We start from the raw sequence: 18054 nt of genomic DNA on the forward strand, positions 1-18054 counted from the left end.
GATGGCACTTATCAACAGGAACACACAAGAGCAAAAAGCCTCACATGTTCTTCTGACAGGAGTTAACCTCCCACTTCCCCACCCTACATCATACAATTACTGGGCCAATCAGGTGGTTCTCCTTCCTTAGGCCTTTCTGCCTCACTCTGACTGTAAGCAAGTTGTTTTAGACAAAACTGCACTTTAAAAAAATTATGTTTCCTTGCAGTTCATCCCATAGTCCTTTGATACAATAAAAATTCCAAGAATTCTCAAAAAAGCATGAAACTCTGTAGTTTCTGGTATGATCCATGTCTCTTGCCTTTAAAACCCCATGTTGGTCATTTCCCCACTTACCTCGACCACCCTTTGCTGCACACTACTCTCAGCGCGCATCATTTCTGGCGCTCTCCCAGGCTTCTCATCAAAAGGCGCCGTTTTGAGGAGTGCCAGGAATGACGCACACTGAGGGGGCGCGAGAGCAGCAGCGTCGGGGCGGCTGCATTGTCGCCGCCCCGTAGTGGGGAGTGCTGCGGGACTCCGTGCTACTTGGGGAGCGTGGCGCGCAGCAGATGGTAAGTGAGGAAACGGCCACAGTCTCCAAAGTCAACTGTGACTTGACAGCAAATATATATATAATGACATCATACAATCATCAAACACAAGTGTCCTTTCAATGTTACAATGGCCTACTCTTCCTCGCTGCATCTGCTCTAACACTAATCCAGTACAATAAAATAATGCGGATGCTAAATTTTCTGGAAATTGCTAATACTGGTATTCGCTTTTTCCCCTTCTCAATATAGGAAGAGACTCTTCAGCGGGCAAGGGAGGAAGAGGAGAAAAGGAAGGAGATCACCAATCACTTCCAAGGCACCCTAAATGATATCCAGGCACAGATTGAGCAGCAAAGTGAACGAAACATGAAGCTGTGCCAGGAGAACACAGATCTAGCAGAGAAACTGAAAAGCATCATAGACCAGTATGAAGTCAGAGAGGAGGTAAGAGCACTAATGGCCCTCAGCACACATGATGCACAAGGGTGAACTTCATTTGCCATGAACTTCTTGCCATGAACTTCAATGCACTTTCAGGGTACTTATTGTCCTTGCCACTCAGCAGAGAGAGCACAGGCATTGTATCTTTTCAGATAACACTTCTCACTTCACTACATATTTGAATAGCAGCTGAAAAAAAGAAAATATACACAGCAAAACAATTTGTTTGTGTCACAAATGGAGGCTTATTACTTTGTTATTGTGTGGATTGCAGAATGCAGCATAGTTAAAATGTATTCATAATTTTAAAATCTGTGTCCAGTGTTTTCTGTCTTTACTGCCTGTACATAAGATTAATATTCAGTAATAATTTTGAAACACTTCATATGTCATTATGTTATATGGTCAAACAGATATTTCCCCCCACTTTCTAGACTCTGCAGATGCCAACGTTGCTGAATCTAAAAATAAAATACATGATGATCTGTTTTCTTCTAGCACCTTGATAAGATATTTAAGCACAGAGAGCTTCAGCAGAAACTAGTGGATGCCAAACTGGAACAGTCACAAGAATTGATGAAAGAAGCAGAGGAGCGGCACCAGCGTGAGAAGGACTATGTACTTACTTGTTTACTTTTTTTATGCATTGGTCCACTCAAATAGCCATCTAACATTTTAATTAGCCACCCTGGTGAGTTGAGGAAGATTTTTTGGTAGGACTTTCAATGGTCTCCCATCTAGCCACTCTCATGCCCAGATTGTTTTAGCTGCAACAGTGTCAATCTGTGACACTGCCTTCCCAGAGCTGTCCACTCTTCAAGGTATCTCCCAGCCATGCTTTTTGAGATCCCTTAAGGGGAAACACCAGATAATGAATTGAGACTCTATCACTGACTAATGATTACTCTCCTAATTAAACTATCAGATGCTCCCTTGAAGAACTGCATGTATTTATCTCCTATCCTTCCCCCAAGGTGCTCAGGGCAAACCTAAGGACATCTAGTTTTTCTTTACAACAATTCATAATATCAGTTAGGCTGTGACAAAGTGATTGGCCCAAGGTCACTCAGAGAGTTTCATGGCTAAGAAAGAATTTGAAGCCCCAGTCCCAACCAATAGACCTCTGATCCTGCTGTACACCTGGACCCTGGGACATTTAGAAATAATAGCCACCCAAGCATTGAGTTTCCAAAGGACAAAAACACTGAACAATGTTTTAATGTCTCTGATTCCACATATACAGACCATAAGGTAGCCTCTGATTCTTCTTCTCAGGGCATCTGCTGTCTAAACCATTAGTATAATCTACACTCCTGATTTCTAGAATCCTGGCTAGGAACAAGGACTGGATTCAACACAAACATGGCAGGCTATTATTCTATTATGTGTTTGTAGTGAAAATGTTTCAGTATGTCATAAGTTTCAGGAACTCACAAACATGCTAAGCAGATTCTCTGAATCCTCCCTAGCACATTGTTTGCAAATCTCATGCATCTTTCCTCTTTCTTTAGAAGAGCTAAAGGAAGAGCTATCAGCAATAGAATAGCTCTGCTGCCTCCCAGTGGCTTTTCTACTTCCTCTAGAGATACCACACATTTCACTTATTTGTGTGCATAACATAATCGAGAAAGCAATTAGAGTCACATCACTAAAACAAATGTATAGTGCAATACACTTTTCCTTAAATCCTAAACTTCGTTTGGCACACATTTCCAGTGATTCACATATCTTGCTTTTTGGTGGTTTTCCAGGATTTCTAGTGTATGACACATTTTAATTTCCAACTACCCAGCTGTAAATTTCTGCTAGCTGGTGAAACAGACCAGTCTAAAATTTCCTTGAAGCACCAAGATTAATAAAACTCTATTCAGTTTAGCATCAGCATTGAGAGAATATGAAGTCACATGAACCAATAATTTCTGGAAGCAAATTCCTAGGATCAGCTTCAGGTTTTTTAACTGAGAGTCCACAAATGTGCACACTCAGAAAGAGAGGGAGAGAGATGTAACTGATCTCAGAATACTTAGCCAGTTTTGGTCCCAGACAAGTGCTCCAAGAGTCACCATAGAACCTCAGCCAAAGATTCCCACTGCTTCTCCCAACATATACACACACCTCATTCAGAATCAGCCAAAGCATAACATGAAAGTATAATACTCCATGAGCCTGCAGGATGACCAAGAACTTGTTCCCCCTCTCTCAGGGACCATAACCTTGCCATGAAGCAACACAGCTAGTAGTCACTGGTAGGCCTATGTATGTGTGTGTTTCATTTCGAGTCTATGGTGACTAGCAAACTTATGAATTAGTGTCTTCCAAAATGCCCTATCGTTAACAGTCTGGTAGACTGATGGCTGCTGCTGTTTATTGAGTCAATCCACCTGACATTGGGTCTTCCCCTTTTTCTGCTGCCTGCAACTTAGCATTATTATCTTTTCCAGTGAATATTGTCTTCTCATAATGTGACCCAAGTATGGTAGCCTCCGTTTAGTCGTTTTATCTTCTAAGAAGAGTTCAGGCTTGGTTTGATTTAGAATCCACTTATTTGTCCTTTTGGCTGTCAACAATACCATTGAAAAAAACCTCTCCTCCAACAACATATTTAAATAACTTTCTTCCTTCCTTTCTTTATTGCCCAGTTTTCAGAAACATGGTAATGGGAATGTATGGCATGAGTTAACTTGGTCTCGGTCACCAATGACACATCTTTTCTAGCTGCTTCATGGATGCCCTTCCCCATCTTGGTCTCCTTTTGATTTCTTAGCTACTGTCCTTCTTTTGGTTGATGGTGGATCCAAGGAACAGAAAATCTTGAACAATTTCAGTTTCTTCATCATCCACCTTAATGTTATATAATTCCTCTCCCCTCATTTTTTTTGTCTTCTTAATGTTCGGCTTAATGTAATCTGGCTTTGGCACTTTTTGCTTTAACCTTAATCAGTAATGGTTTCAAGTCTTTGCTGCTTTCTGCCAGTAATATGGTGTTATTTGTATATCTCACATTATTAATGTTCCTTCCATCAATTTTCACTTTGCCTTCATCTAAATCTAGTTCAACTTTCCTTATAATATGTTCTGCATACACATTGAACAGATAGGGAAATAAAATACATCCTTATCGGACACCTTTGCCAAATGGAAATCATTCTGGCCGTTTCCGCACGGCCCATAAAGCGGCGGCCCGCAGAGTGATGAAAGCGCCGCGCCCCAGGCGCCGAATTACCACAGGAGCCGCTGCTGCAGCTTTAGCGAAGCGACCTGACCTCTGCTTCCCTTCCCCAGAGCGTCAGGCGCCCTAAAACCTTTAACCCTTTAACTTAAGGGTTGTTTGTTGGGAAGAAGCGTCTTCAGCGGCCCGGTTGTGAACGGCGACGGCGGTAAGCGCTGTCTCCCCTCCTCCGATCCGACTCACGATGTCACCGTGCGTCACCTGCTGGCCGTCGCCCAGCTCCGCCCACACTGTCCTCCGACCTCCAGGGGTGGGAGGGCAGCGATGAAGGCGGGAGCTTAAACGACCAGCGAAGCGACGACCGGCAGGACATTGTGAAGATCCAGACCCGGAAAGAAGCGGAAAAACTTCATGCGCCCGGCCAGAACTCTGGCGGTGATGGGCAGCGAAAAGGTTAACGTCTTGGAAACGGCCTCTGTTTCTCTATATTGCCCAGAAGTCTCTTGTTCAGAGTATAGATTGCACATCAAAATAACTACTTGCACACCCATTTCTTTTAGAACCAGTCACAGCTTTCCATACTCCACACAGTCAAAAGCTATGAAACAGAAACTGATTTTCTTCTGAAATTCTCTTGTATGTTCAAGTAACCAATGTAAATTTGTAGTATAAGGAGCTTGCCTCCCTGAATCTGCCTAATCCTTTTTTAAAGTCATCTATGCTAGTGACTACCATAAGAAACAATCATGTCTGACAGCAGAACCCAAGCTCATTTTCCTTCCTTTAGTGTTATTTAAAAATACATTGAGAAGAAGTTATATTTTAATTTTTTTCCAGCCTTCAGATGCTCTAGGAAAGGAATACCACAGGACCCATGACGATGAAAAAGTTGTATTCCACCCCTAAATCTTCAACAGATTGCCACAATAGATACAGGCTGTCAAATTATTCACCTGATAACTGCAGCAGTTTCATGATGTTCTGTATCTTTAGCAAATCCTGGTAAAATCTCTTATTTCTCATGGAATGAGGAGATATCTGCTTCATGGGGAGATTGTAATTTCATTAATGGTTTGTTGCCTTCTAAATCCAACAATGGAATAAGTCTGGAGCTACAGGAAACATGAACTGTTGCAATTAAAAAGAACAACAAACAAACAAAACAGCAACCTTGTGTTCACTGTTTTCTTTCCACTTCCGTAATGTAGTACAATTTAATGGTATCTTAATGTCATCCTGTTTGTGATTGCCTCACCCAACACCAGTTACAGGTGTGGAAATGGGAGAATGCTCGGTAAGGTTTTGACTTTTTCCACACACACCATTTAAAAAGTTTTCAGGCAAGAAATAAAATGTTTCCTTTGGGGACTTCTGTATTGTTTTTTCCCCCTGTAACTGAAAACATTTCCAAGCAGCTTTTTCTCCATTTCTTTTTAAACCTCTTTTACAATGATCCTTTTGTCTGGACGTCTGGTCCAACACTATACCTGAGCTATCTGTAATACTTTGTACCACAACCACAACCAGGAAGCTGAGAACACAGCATATATTGTGCAACAGCCCCATGTCACTATGCTCCTATCCATCTGGGAGTCTCATGACTTATTCGTTCTGTGTGTCCCCTTATTCCCTCCAGCTGCTGCAGTATCTGCTACCATTAGAAAGCCAAGTGAGCACTGGGCTCCACCCACTGGTATCTTGCCTTTGGCCATGTTTAATAAATCCACATGTTTTGATAGCAGCCCCATTGAGACCTGTCTAAAGCAATGAAAATTGTTTACAAGCATAAGTTAGATTTCAAACTCTTTTTCAATTAGTTACTTACTACATTGTGTCTTTAATTAGAAAACCAGTTTGGACAGGGAAGTGGGGGTTGGGGGAGAAAACAGTTCTCATGAGGTTGTACTAAGGCTAGCCTCCAGCACTGGAATCTTAACAAAACTCTTTGGACATTTCGTAAATCTAGGCACAAACACTAACATGCATGTGTAAGAACTGCATTCAATACTTATGTATTCTTTATAAACTGGTTTCTGTTTTAAATCCTCCCTTGTTTTGGCTTCATATTTTATTAACAAAAAATACCAGTTTCATCATCCGGTTGGCTGGGTTGATTTCCAAATATTACTTTAGGCTGTGTGTTTAAAACACACATACAAAAAAGTCCTGTTATTCCAGAGAGCCTGCTTGCACTTTTTTGTCTCTTACAGGCTATCTTCTGGATTTTTATTGTTCTTTAGGAACAAATACGTTTGATGTGGGACATCAATAAGAAAAGAGAGAAACTAATTAGTAAACCACAATGGATTACACACATAAACAATTTCTGCTTCATCAGTTCTGAAGAGGCCTTTTTGTATCTGACATGAGACCTCTACAGGGTCTCAGCTGGAATATGTGACAACACAACCTTGGTGAAATTTTAAGTGATACTAAGGCCAGGCAGTTTGCTGGATTAATGCTAGCTTGAAAACTGACTAGCCCTGAGGCTACTCAGAGTTTTGTTTCATACCATTAAACACAGCCAACTTGTAATTGCCCCACAGGATTTCATTTTAATCTCTGTTGTTTTTCCTCTGATGAAGGAAAGAAGAAAAAATGCTGGCATTTCCGAAACCACATGAAAAACCCTTTTATGAATGAGTTCTAGACAATATAATGATGCTATGAATTCCATGAACTTTTAATTGAAATGAAGTGCATTTTTTCATTGTTTATTCCAAACCCAGCTACTCAATCAAGCTGCCGAATGGAAGCTCCAGGCAAAAATGCTGAAGGAACAGGAAACGGTTCTCCAAGCCCAGGTGAATTAGGAGAGGACATGGCATGGTGTGCTTTCAATTTTTCCTGTTTATTACATATGACACATAAATGTGGACTCATATAGGCCTGTATGCTTGCTTCTCTCACCCCATTAATATAGATCAATGAAATGCCTATAACAGAGACATGCACCAAGTTTAACATTGAAGGTATTTTCAGGGAGCAATTTATAATGTATGTCATATGTTGCAAGGAGGCAAGAGGAAACACATTTGTGAACCTTTGTGATAAGGGAGGGATTGAGTATTGATTATTAGGAATATCACATTCATATGTTGATTTTCACTTTCTATCTAATCCTAACATTTTAACATCCACTGAATCTTCTATTCCCTTCATTTAGTGCAAACTACCTTAGGCCGTTTCCGCATGGCCTCTAAGCGCCCCCACGCCGGCAAGAATTCTGCTGGCGTGGGGGTGGAGGCCCGTTCGCACGCAAGCATGCAAGCGGGCCCAGCAGAGGCCGCCGCAGGAGAGGCGGCTCCACATGGAGCCGCCTCTTCGCCCTTCCCTCTCCCACTTACCTCGTTCCTGTCGTCGTCCTGCTGGCCTCCTAAGCCCCGCCCACGCTGCCCTCCGACCTCCAGGGGTTGGAGGACAGTGAGGGCAAGGAGGCCAACAGGGCGGCGACAGGAACGAGGAAGTGGGAGAGAAGCTGCTTTAGCGTGTTCCCGGCGGTTAACTGTTTGCACCCGGCGCTGCCGGGAAGGCGGCTGTTCCCTCAAAACAACCCTTTAAAGGGTTGTTTTTTAGGGCGGCCTGACGCCGCCCTGAGGGAGGGGAAGGGCAGCCAGGTCGGCACTGCTGCGTTTCAGCAGCGCCGCCTGTGCGAACGGCGGCCTGGGGGCGGCGTTTTTACCGCCCCCAAGCCGCCGTTTTTGGCCCATGCGGAAACGGCCCTAGTTACATGTCTTAGCAGTGACCTTAATTTTCAATAAATTCATAACTTAATTCTATATATTTTTTAAAAAACTATGGTTAATAGAATAAATTATGCAAGTATAGACACTTTCCTTTAATAAACCACTCCACACTGATTGCATGGGAATATACACCACATCAAAGTAAACATACTTTTTTATTTTTTTATTGCATTTATACCCTGCCCCTTCCTGACTATAGTCAAGCTTGGGGTGGCATACATATAAAAATATAGCTGTCAAATAAAACTAAAATCCCAAACACCTAGCATATATGCAACAGATGGCAGTGATATAATAATCTCATTTAACCTGTAATCAACAACTCCCATTTTTCAACAATGCCATCCTGATGTTCTCATAGTGATGGGAGAGACCCCTGGGACCAGGTGATGATTAAGCAGAAACAAGGAGGAAGAGAACACTATGGCCCCTTCCGCACAAGCAAAATAATGCATTTTCAAACCACTTTCACAACTGTTTGCAAGTGGATTTTGCTATTCCGCACAGCTTCAAAGAGCACTGAAAGCAGTTTGAAAGTGCATTATTCTGCATGTGCGGAATGAGCCTAAGACTGAAATGCCCATCACTAGTTGATTGATGGTAAATAGTTGGTGAAAGTACTGCTACAGATGCACACAGTATACAACCAAAAATAAATACTACTCCAGTTTAAGACTCAAGATTTCTACAGCTTTTTTGCACATTATGGGAGAATTAGAAAGTGCTTTAATTCTTCCCTTTTTTCTAGTTTAGAATTTTTTTGTTTCTTAAAAAGGGAAATAACTGAATTTCACAAACACATTAGCACTGTAATCTTTAAGAACACTTTCTTCTGGCAATAACTAGTTCCATGGTAGATTTCAGAAAGAGTCTGAGTAGACCAGTTTACCGTTGCATTGTGTACCAGGCAACATATGTCATTTACTTTTAATTTTGCTTTTCCACTGAAGTGCAAGGACATAAGAGTACAAAAAGGTAAGGCAGAAAATTATAGGCTGAGACAAATGCATTTTACATATAATTACAAATAAAACCAGCAGTCAAAAATCCCTCTTTCTTTACTGTACTACAACTCCTATCGCTTCATCTGCATTCAGCTTGAGGAAGCAGTGCCATTTTTAGATTGGGAAAGCATGTTATGGAAAACATTTACTTTACCTAACATACCTGTGTGCTTAACTTTAACTTATTTCAAATAATAATTTACATGGGAACTTTGAAACCTCATAAGTTAATAGAAAGATTTCACCAAAGCAGTGGGGGTGTTGAGCCTTGTAATTTTTCTCAGAAAATAAACTGGCCAAAGGAGAATTTGAAGATGTGAGTGTGGAAAAAATCAGTTGAACTTTCAGCATCTTCAAGATCAAGACAATGGTCCTTTCTGCACAGCACAAATTAAAACGTCCTGAGGACATTAAAAGAAGTGTCTAGGGAAGGAACTCCACATAGCTTTCCCCCAAAGACATCTTCAGGATGTGTTATTTCAGTTCAACCCATCATTTTTTTGAAAACTCTTAACTAGCAATCTTTTTCCCTAAGACAGCTTAAATATGCTTCCCCCAAGTTTAAAGCTTCCACTTTTGCTTTCTCCATAGCTGACACCCACCATTTTTGCTGCAACCTGAGGGATTCTCCTGTCATTTGCTGAAGGTTTCACATGGCGGTTTCCTCTGCTTGCATCACGCCTGCTCACTTTTCCTGCATATAAAGTATATGAACAAAGTTAGTTTTTCCTAGTGATCCGGGACTGTGTTATTTTTTCCTTTTTGTTTTTGTTTTCAATGGGATACCTTCAAAGTTTACGCAGACTCAATATGAGAATTGCCAATACATGCAGATTTCCAGTCTGCATAGCTTCAAAGGGATCTCATTGAAAACACAAAAAAAGGAAAAATGACACATTCCCAAGATCACCAGGAAAAGCTAATTGCAATCATTTACTTTACATGCAGGAAAAATGAGCGGACATAATGCAAGCAGAGGAAACCTCTGTGAGAAACCTTCAGCAAATGGTAGGTGGCACAGAGGATTCAATCAGCAGAAAAGAGAGCGGGAGGGGGGACCCACTGTCTCCATTAGCACTTTATTCATCCATGCTGTCTGGACAAAAAAAAATCAACAGACACTTTTTTTAAAGACATCCCCAAGACGTCTTAAAAAGGTTGTGCAGAAGGACTAATGTCTCTAATTCAATGGTTTTACATTGTATTGTTTCTGCAGTTTGATCAGAATACACAATCCCCAGGTAGCTTTTGTTTGCCAAATTTCAATTAGATGCAACCATCAAAAGAGTTCCCTGGTACAATAATGGAAAAATACCAGAAAAAAAATAGCTAGGGTAAAGCCAAATGTTCTTGGATTTACAATTCACATGTACCAAACAGCTTTAATTCTCACTAGCCACTTTTTGCTATTTCTGTTTGTTCATTGTATGGGTTTGATCCAGACAAAAAGAGATTCTGTAGGGTGAAAATGTGGTTATTGTATTTTCATCTCACACAATAAAAGCAATTATTTGAAGGCTTTTCTGATCATCTTTATCATGATCCCATCCTTGGATCTGTGTAACTGATCCGATATTTTTTATCCCTGTGAATGTAGCTTACTCTTTATTCTGAACGGTTTGAGGAATTTCAGAAAACACTGACAAAAAGCAATGAAGTGTTTGCCAGCTTCAAGCAAGAGATGGATAAAGTGAGTCGTGCATCACCTCCCTAAAATCCATTTTTATGATGATATTTGAGCAGATTAGCTCACTTTCTTCAGTTTCCTTTCCCTTTATTTTATCAAGACACTTTTGCATGCTTTACAGGACCAAATAAAAATTGATTGCTGTTTCTTTACAATGTACAATGGCATCATCAAGACCCAAACCCAGAAAAGAATAGGACAATTTTTTTCTACATTTCTGATCCCCATTCTTTAGCAATAAAACTGAGGCAAGAGCCCGTGGTGAAGACATTTCTTGCACACTCTTCTATGCCAGCTATTAAATTATTCCAACAATCTTTAGTGGCAGCAAGAATTAATGGATAGCTCAGTTTTGCACTTCATTCTAAGTAGTGATTTATCTCATGTAAAATAGACATAAATTGCCATTGCATTCAAGGGTTGTGCCCAGCAGTATTCATAACTTCACAACAGTTAAGGACAGTAAGAAATACGCTGTCAAACAGGAATTAAGAGTTGTAGTCTTCTAAGTCTCCTGACATCAGTGGGCATGGAAAGTGTAAGTCTGCTTAGGAAAGCACTGTTAGTTATACAAACATAGTGCATGTGAGCTTGAATGTGATTCGTTCTGCTACTATTGTTAATAGCATTATTTCCAAGAAAGCCGAATGGCCACAGCAGCCATGTGGAAGGTCTACTAGTGGTCCTTTGAAGCATTCTTCCTCCTAGATTAGAATCTATTTCATTTGGAGGAGAGGATGCAAAGCAATTGCAAGAACAGATTATGAACACAATCATGGCAGTATTGTAAGACATGGGCTGTCTGAAACAAGTCCAATTCAAGAAGCAGAAGCAACACACTGGAAATGTTATCACAGTCGCAACTCACAAATGGTCCTGTGCTAATGTAGCAACATGGCTAGTGTGGTCTTGCTATCTTCCTAGTCAACAGGTAGTATGCTACATAACAGGACCACTGCATTGCTTTTTGGGCAGGGAACCCTTGTAGGCATGGCAGCATGGATTGTCTGCTACTGTGCAGCCTATGTTGCATATTCTACAACTTTAAAGAATGTTGCAGTCCTATGGCAGCCTCAATCCTTCATCAAAACTCTCTTGGTCTACCACAGATATTATAGATTCAATGGGCTGATGGACATTGAATCATGCATACAGATTACAAATCAACTAATCAAAAGAAGGGACCTTTATGATAAAGTGTTCAGTGCTTATGGTACCATATGGGCACAGCTCATAATTCATAAAGTGCACTCATCTTTCTGTACTACTGTAATAGTCAACTATTATGTGCTTGGCTGTTAATACCTTTTCAGTGCAGCTACTGGGCACATTCAATTATGTGATGCTCCCAAACAAGACTCATTAAAATATGTTGTGGTATCCTCAAGAGCTACCTTGGAATAGCCTTAAGGAAAGCAAGCTGAAGTGCTTATATAACTCCAGACAATGGCCCTTTCTGCATGGGCCTGGCAAGCAGGGGTGCGCCAGAATACTTGCAGCTGGCGCACCCCCGGGGCCGCATTTGCACAGGGCCCGGCTCAAGAAGTCCCCTCTTACTTCTTATCGCCTTCCGTTCTCTCTGCAGAGGCCAGGGGACACGCCCCCTGGCCAGAGCGATGCTTCCTGGGTCGGAGGCCAGGGGCACGTCCCCTGGCTGCTGCAGAGTGATGGAAGGTGACAAGAGTTAAGAGAAGATATACTGCAGTGCAGGGAAAATTCCACCCTCCACCCAGTGCCATTAGAGTGGCACCAGGTGGAGGGCTGCGTTTTCCAAAAGACTCGCTCAACGAGCAAGTCAACAAAACGCCATTGTGGGGGGGGGGGGGTATTTGCCGCTGCTGCTGCACTCCAGCAGTGGCAGCAGTGCGAATGCCTCCCTCACATTGGTGTTTTTACTGGCCCCGCACCACTCCAAATGGCCCATGCAGAAGGGGCCAATGTTTGACATTCCTTCTATGGTTGGTACTTTTTCTTTCTCTAGATGACAAAGAAGATGAAAAAGTTAGAAAAGGATACAGCTACATGGAAATCAAGGTTTGAGAACTGCAATAAAGCTTTACTGGACATGATTGAAGAGGTAAGAAACAAGTCCTTGTGCATTTTGTCTTTTAAGAGCATCACCTCAAAGTAATTAATTCCAAATATGTTACCCTAGAGTTTTTCTTTAATGGCACGTTTCTGAATCAACCATTTGACAAGGATTATGGAGCACTCACAAATATGAATGCTACCCTCCACCAACCATTAGCCATATTTTTGTTTATATAGTTGATGATTAAAGAGTGATAAATATTATTTCCCTGAGGACTTCTGGAGAAATCGTGTTTTGAACAGATTGAGCCTTCAGTTGCTCTCTGCCACAAATTACCGAAAGGGGCAATTGCTGGTCAATTGCTGACCCTAGGGCAGACAGCGTCTGTCTCTAGCCTCTCTAGAGACCTTGCAGATCTTCAGTTTGACAGATGAATTAGACTGGGTCCTCTTTTTGACCCTAGTTCTGATTCAATCCCGAATCGGTAATATGAGCACTAGCCGTTTGACTTCTAGAAACAGTCTCTCAGTTGTTGTTTTTCTTCTCTCCTCTCTGTCTTCCAGCAGTTGCTACTTCCACTTTCTTCAGGTGTATTCTTTTATTTTATGTTTGGGCTTTTTAAAATGTGTTTGGGAGGGAGGGACAGAGCACCATCACCTGCTGTGGTGCCCTGCCTCCCCACGTCCCTGGAGGGCAGCTTCTGCTCTCCCCAGGGTCTGGGGACAGCAGAAGCTGGTCTGCAGGGAGGCTGGGAGGGGGCGGGGCCCTGAAGCAGGTGGGTGCACACCATTTCATCACATGGGGGGTGTCTAATGCCCCCCCATGTGACCAAACGGCATATGTACCCCTATGTGACCAAGAGGCATATGCCCGGCACATGGGGACACCCATGTCCCTAGGCCGGTATGCCCCTGAATTCCACCTGGTGCCACTGCCCCCTCTGTCACCACTTCCCTATCTCTCAGGAAATAGAGAGGAACCAATATCAGGCTAGAGACTTAGTAGTAGCAGCCATTTTAATTGAGTTTGAACTAATACATAATTGTTTGATTTGTATTTATACTATAGTTTTCCGTAAATTGATATATATTGGATTTTAATTTGCATCTATAAACCACCTTGAGCCTAACTTTAGCTGGAAATTGGGTGGGGTATAAATTTAAATAAATAAACAATATACAAAGGTGGTATTAACTGCGGTATTTTGTGAATACTGGGTTGTGGTAGTTACAATACATTTTACTCTGTTTCTCTCTCTCTCTCTCTCTCTCTCTCTCTCTCTCTCTCTCCCGCTTCACTTTGTACATCTTTGTCAATTTGTGAAAATGTAACAGTTTAAACAGTTAAAAGAGAGCAATTATGTAAGGTTTTTGTTCCTGACAAATGCAAATCTTAAATACCAATGAAATTAGCGTTTCAATGTAGAAGTGACAGTCAGCATATATAAACTATCTTCCCCACTCTTTTCCTTAACCATAACCTTTTGACATTCTAAACTGATTGTTATCTGTTGGTCCAATTCCTTGTAAGGCGACATGGAGTGGATGCAGTGGTGGGATTCAGCCTATTTGCACCAGTTCGGTAGAACTGGTAGCTAATTTTTTCTAGTTCAGAGAGCTGGTTGTAATCCCGCCACTGAGTCCTACTAACCAGAAGTTCGAAACCGGTTGTTAAACTATTTGAATCCCACCACTGGGTGGATATTTCAGACAGCATATTTAAATCTGTTAATGACCTGTGTCTGAAGCTCTCTAGTCATTTTGTGATAAATATGGGGAGGAGGAGCATTTTCAGAAACACCACTGACTTGTCAAACACCTCTCTATAGCAATTCAGAAACACAAAGAGGACCTAAAAAGAGAAGAAAGGATTTTTTAAAAAAAGGCTCAGCTCTGCTTTTCGAATGAGACACCAGTTGCTTTGCAGGAAAAAGTAAAACAAAAATTCATTCGTGGCCAAGAGCAAAAACAGATGTGTCTGAAATGTCATTTAAAAATCCATTATTGATCAGTTGTTAAAATGGATTTAAAAAGCTATTTGAAAGGGACCTAAGTATTACTTTCTCTGAAACCATACTGGTTACATAGTTTTCAGTGATGACTGAAAAGCTTCAGAAGCCTAGAAAACGACAATATCTCTAAAGCCCCTACAAGAAGAAGTGTGCATTAGGCAGCAGTGGTCAATGTTATGCAATATTATGCAATGTCAAGCAATTTAAAACTTGTGGTGGGTGGGTGGGAGGGGGTAATGTGGCCCCCTCAGCCTATCTAGCTCTATTATTTTGACAGTATTCAAATGCTTTCATTTTTTCTTAATCACAGAAATCCATGAGGGCCAAGGAATATGAGTGTTTTGTGGCAAAAATTCAAAGACTAGAGAACCTTTGCAGAGCACTGCAGGAGGAAAGGAATGTACTGTACAAAAAAATTAAAGAAGCACAATTCCCTGGGGAGGAAAGGGAAGAAGAAGATGAGGAAAAAGACCAGACCATAGGGGACAACACCCAAGGAAATGAGGCTGGGCCAAGTTCTTCTTTTATAGGCCAGGATGCTGAGTTGTCAGTTGATAGCGAGATTGTCCTGAAGGATTTGGCTATTACTAGTGAGAATGCCTTGAAAAATCTGGCTACAGCTTTCATGGTGACCCATCACATGGAAATGCCCAATCAAGAAGCCAGCAAAGAACCACATGACCTACAAGAATGCAGCCCACTCTGTTCCCCTGAGCCAATGTTACCATCTCCCATGCATCAAGACACAGGAAGTATTTCTGTGGAGTCAGCAGCATCTATCCCAAAAACTGACCAACAAGAAGGAAAAACTGAAGAGCTACCTGCTCAAAACCATCCAGAGCTTCAGCTGCTTGATGCTGACATGGAAGGAGTTGATTAGTGTAACATGTAAAAGAAACTTTCTTTCTACAATTCCATCTTTTCATTTTCTCCTGGAGTTATTTTTACAAAGGAAATCATAGGGCTGGAAACCATTCAGAGATTTACTGTTCAAGACTGAGATTCATCTTGCCAGTTTGCTGTCAAGTTGCATTAGTAGTGATGGGCTTGAGGTTTGCCTCATCTGATCAAGACAAAATACTTTCCTGAAGTAGAGAAAAAGCAGGATCTTCCTTCCTCTATCATCTGCTTTCAGCAATGGCAAGGCAGAATGCCCTAAAAACCATTGTCATTCAGTATACTCAAAGAACTCCACCACAAGGTTTTGAATATCCATTTGGATTTATGTAAGATAATGCCATTTTGAGAAATAACATGCTGTTGGGAGTGTGGGCTAGAGGAAATAAAAGGGGTAAAACATTAATTGAGACGTCTGAATCAATCATAAAATAAAAACCATAGTACAAATACAAAGCTGTTCAAACTACTAATTACTTGTGTATTGCCAACATTATCCCTTCTAGCTGAGGTGCACTTTTGAAGCTGTGGTGCCCAATATTTCTTTAACAAATATCAAGCCAACAGAAGAGAGTTTTAAGTAGTTTTATTTGCAAAGAAAGGGGAGCCATCCCCACATGGGCAGACTACACCGAAACAGTATATCCACAGCATGATTATTCTCCTGAATTTGCCATACCCTCTCTGTTCCCGTTGGCTAAGGGTACTTAGAGTCACAACTTTCCGGTCTGCCTATTTACATGTTACTCCTTAATATGTGGCCCCCTCCCATATTCTTCCTGTATGTTCATTATAATACAGTTTGTCGTCAGAGCAGGAGAAGTTAATATGCACCAGCCGATTAAGCATGCTCAATACCTACAATCTGATACAAGCCTTGCCCTTCAGCCTAGTCATCCAGTGGTCTTATCTTGCATCCTCCTTTATGACTCATCTCCTCATTCCTAGTAGAAAACACATTTCTTGTTTATCACAAAGCCACTTTGACCTAAGCAGTTCCCAAGACTACAGCCAGAATTGTGTATGACCTTGGGTTATGGATAGCTTGGCTCCACTAAATTCAGTAACCTCTTGTTCACCAGGAAGACTATTGTTCAATGTAGGTAATCCTTTGTTTTGTTGGTTACAGAGACTGTTATACAAAAATAAACAAAATAATATTGTTGAATAAAATGTTTCAGTAGGTAGACTTGCACTCTTCTAAGTTAGTATTAGACTTGCACTCTTCTAAGCCCATTGACTTAAATAGACCTCAAAAAGTATAATTTGGTTTAGGATTGCCCCATGGCATAAATTATGTTACCAGACAAAATGGGAAGATCAAATTTCAAAGAAAAGATTGATTGAATACAATGCAGTTATCGCTGAGGCTGGAAATACACACAATGCAACTTAATTCAATCAAGTTCAAGGGGACTTCTTTTAAATAAATGTGTTCTGCATTAGGGTGTTAGATTCAGTTTGGAGCCTAGTTCACAAATTTTGAACATATGAGATGCAGGACATGTTGATCTAACAAAAAGTGCATCATGTAATTCTGCCCCCCATCCAGTTATATATTTGAAATCTATTCGACTTCTACAATCACTGTTTCCTGCCATGTCAGCTTTCCATATGCAAGGAACTCTTGAAGTGGCATCAACTTCAAATAAATGGTCTTTTATGTGCTTTCTGAGGTCTACTAGTAGGTTAAAAAAATCATATATTTCTTCAGAAACAATGAATGCCCTGTTATGTCACATTCAGGGAAAAAAACATTAAATTACTAAACTGTAGTAATTAATTCCAAGATTCAGCACTAATCCAAAAAAAAATATGATAGAAAACTGGCAATCCTCAAAACTGTAGTATCTTTACTCTTTAATGAATATTCCTTTGAAGTCTGTGTCATGCTGTTTATACTCATATTTTCAGTTCTGCATGTAATAAGTAGTTCCTCTAAAAAACAAACTGAAAGCATGCGTGCCTTGTTTTACCTACTGTACCTACACTATCAACAACCTGCACTGCCATTATTTAAAGATCTATGGATACAAATTAACACACTGTTATAGCTCATTAAATCCCTTTGTATAAGACAAGTATTAAAGTTGCAACTGTGCATTGGATGATGAGCTGTATAACCTTACCTGTATAACTGAACTTGCTGTTTTAAGATGGAGTGAACATAACTGTAGACTTTCAGCCTGAATCAGATAGTGATAATTTTTTGATCTTGTTATCTTCATAACAGTTTTTCAAAGATTGTATTAATACAGGCTCCATATCTACTAAAATTGATTATTTCCTTTCCTGGTCTTCTCTCTTTTATGTGTTATTCATTTTCTACTACTTTCAGAACAATATGGTCACATTTGAAGGATTTTTATGGGGAAACCAGAGCAAAAGTTGCTTTAAGGAGCAGCAGTGGCGTAGGAGGTTATGAGCTCGTGTATTTAATCTGGAGGAACCGGGTTTGATTCCCAGCTCTGCCGCCTGAGCTGTGGAGGCTTATCTGGGGAATTCAGATTAGCCTGTACACTCCCACACAC

General features: G+C 40.9%; 1 protein-coding gene across 2 annotated transcripts in view; it reads left to right on the forward strand.

Moving 5' to 3' along the window:
* TXLNB (taxilin beta) overlaps positions 1-17814 on the forward strand; it is a 49590-nt gene extending 31776 nt beyond the window's left edge. For both annotated transcript variants that reach the window (XM_048489582.1, XM_048489590.1), the window contains exons 5-10: positions 786-980; positions 1476-1595; positions 6876-6950; positions 10494-10586; positions 12565-12660; positions 14937-17814. In XM_048489582.1, coding sequence (XP_048345539.1) covers positions 786-980; positions 1476-1595; positions 6876-6950; positions 10494-10586; positions 12565-12660; positions 14937-15506 — 1149 coding nt within the window. In that variant the 3' untranslated portion in view covers positions 15507-17814. The remainder of the gene's footprint in view (positions 1-785; positions 981-1475; positions 1596-6875; positions 6951-10493; positions 10587-12564; positions 12661-14936) is intronic.
* The last annotated feature ends 240 nt before the right edge of the window (positions 17815-18054 follow it).

The sequence above is a fragment of the Sphaerodactylus townsendi genome, linkage group LG01 (assembly GCF_021028975.2).
Source record: "Sphaerodactylus townsendi isolate TG3544 linkage group LG01, MPM_Stown_v2.3, whole genome shotgun sequence".
NCBI classification, from domain to species: domain Eukaryota; kingdom Metazoa; phylum Chordata; class Lepidosauria; order Squamata; family Sphaerodactylidae; genus Sphaerodactylus; species Sphaerodactylus townsendi.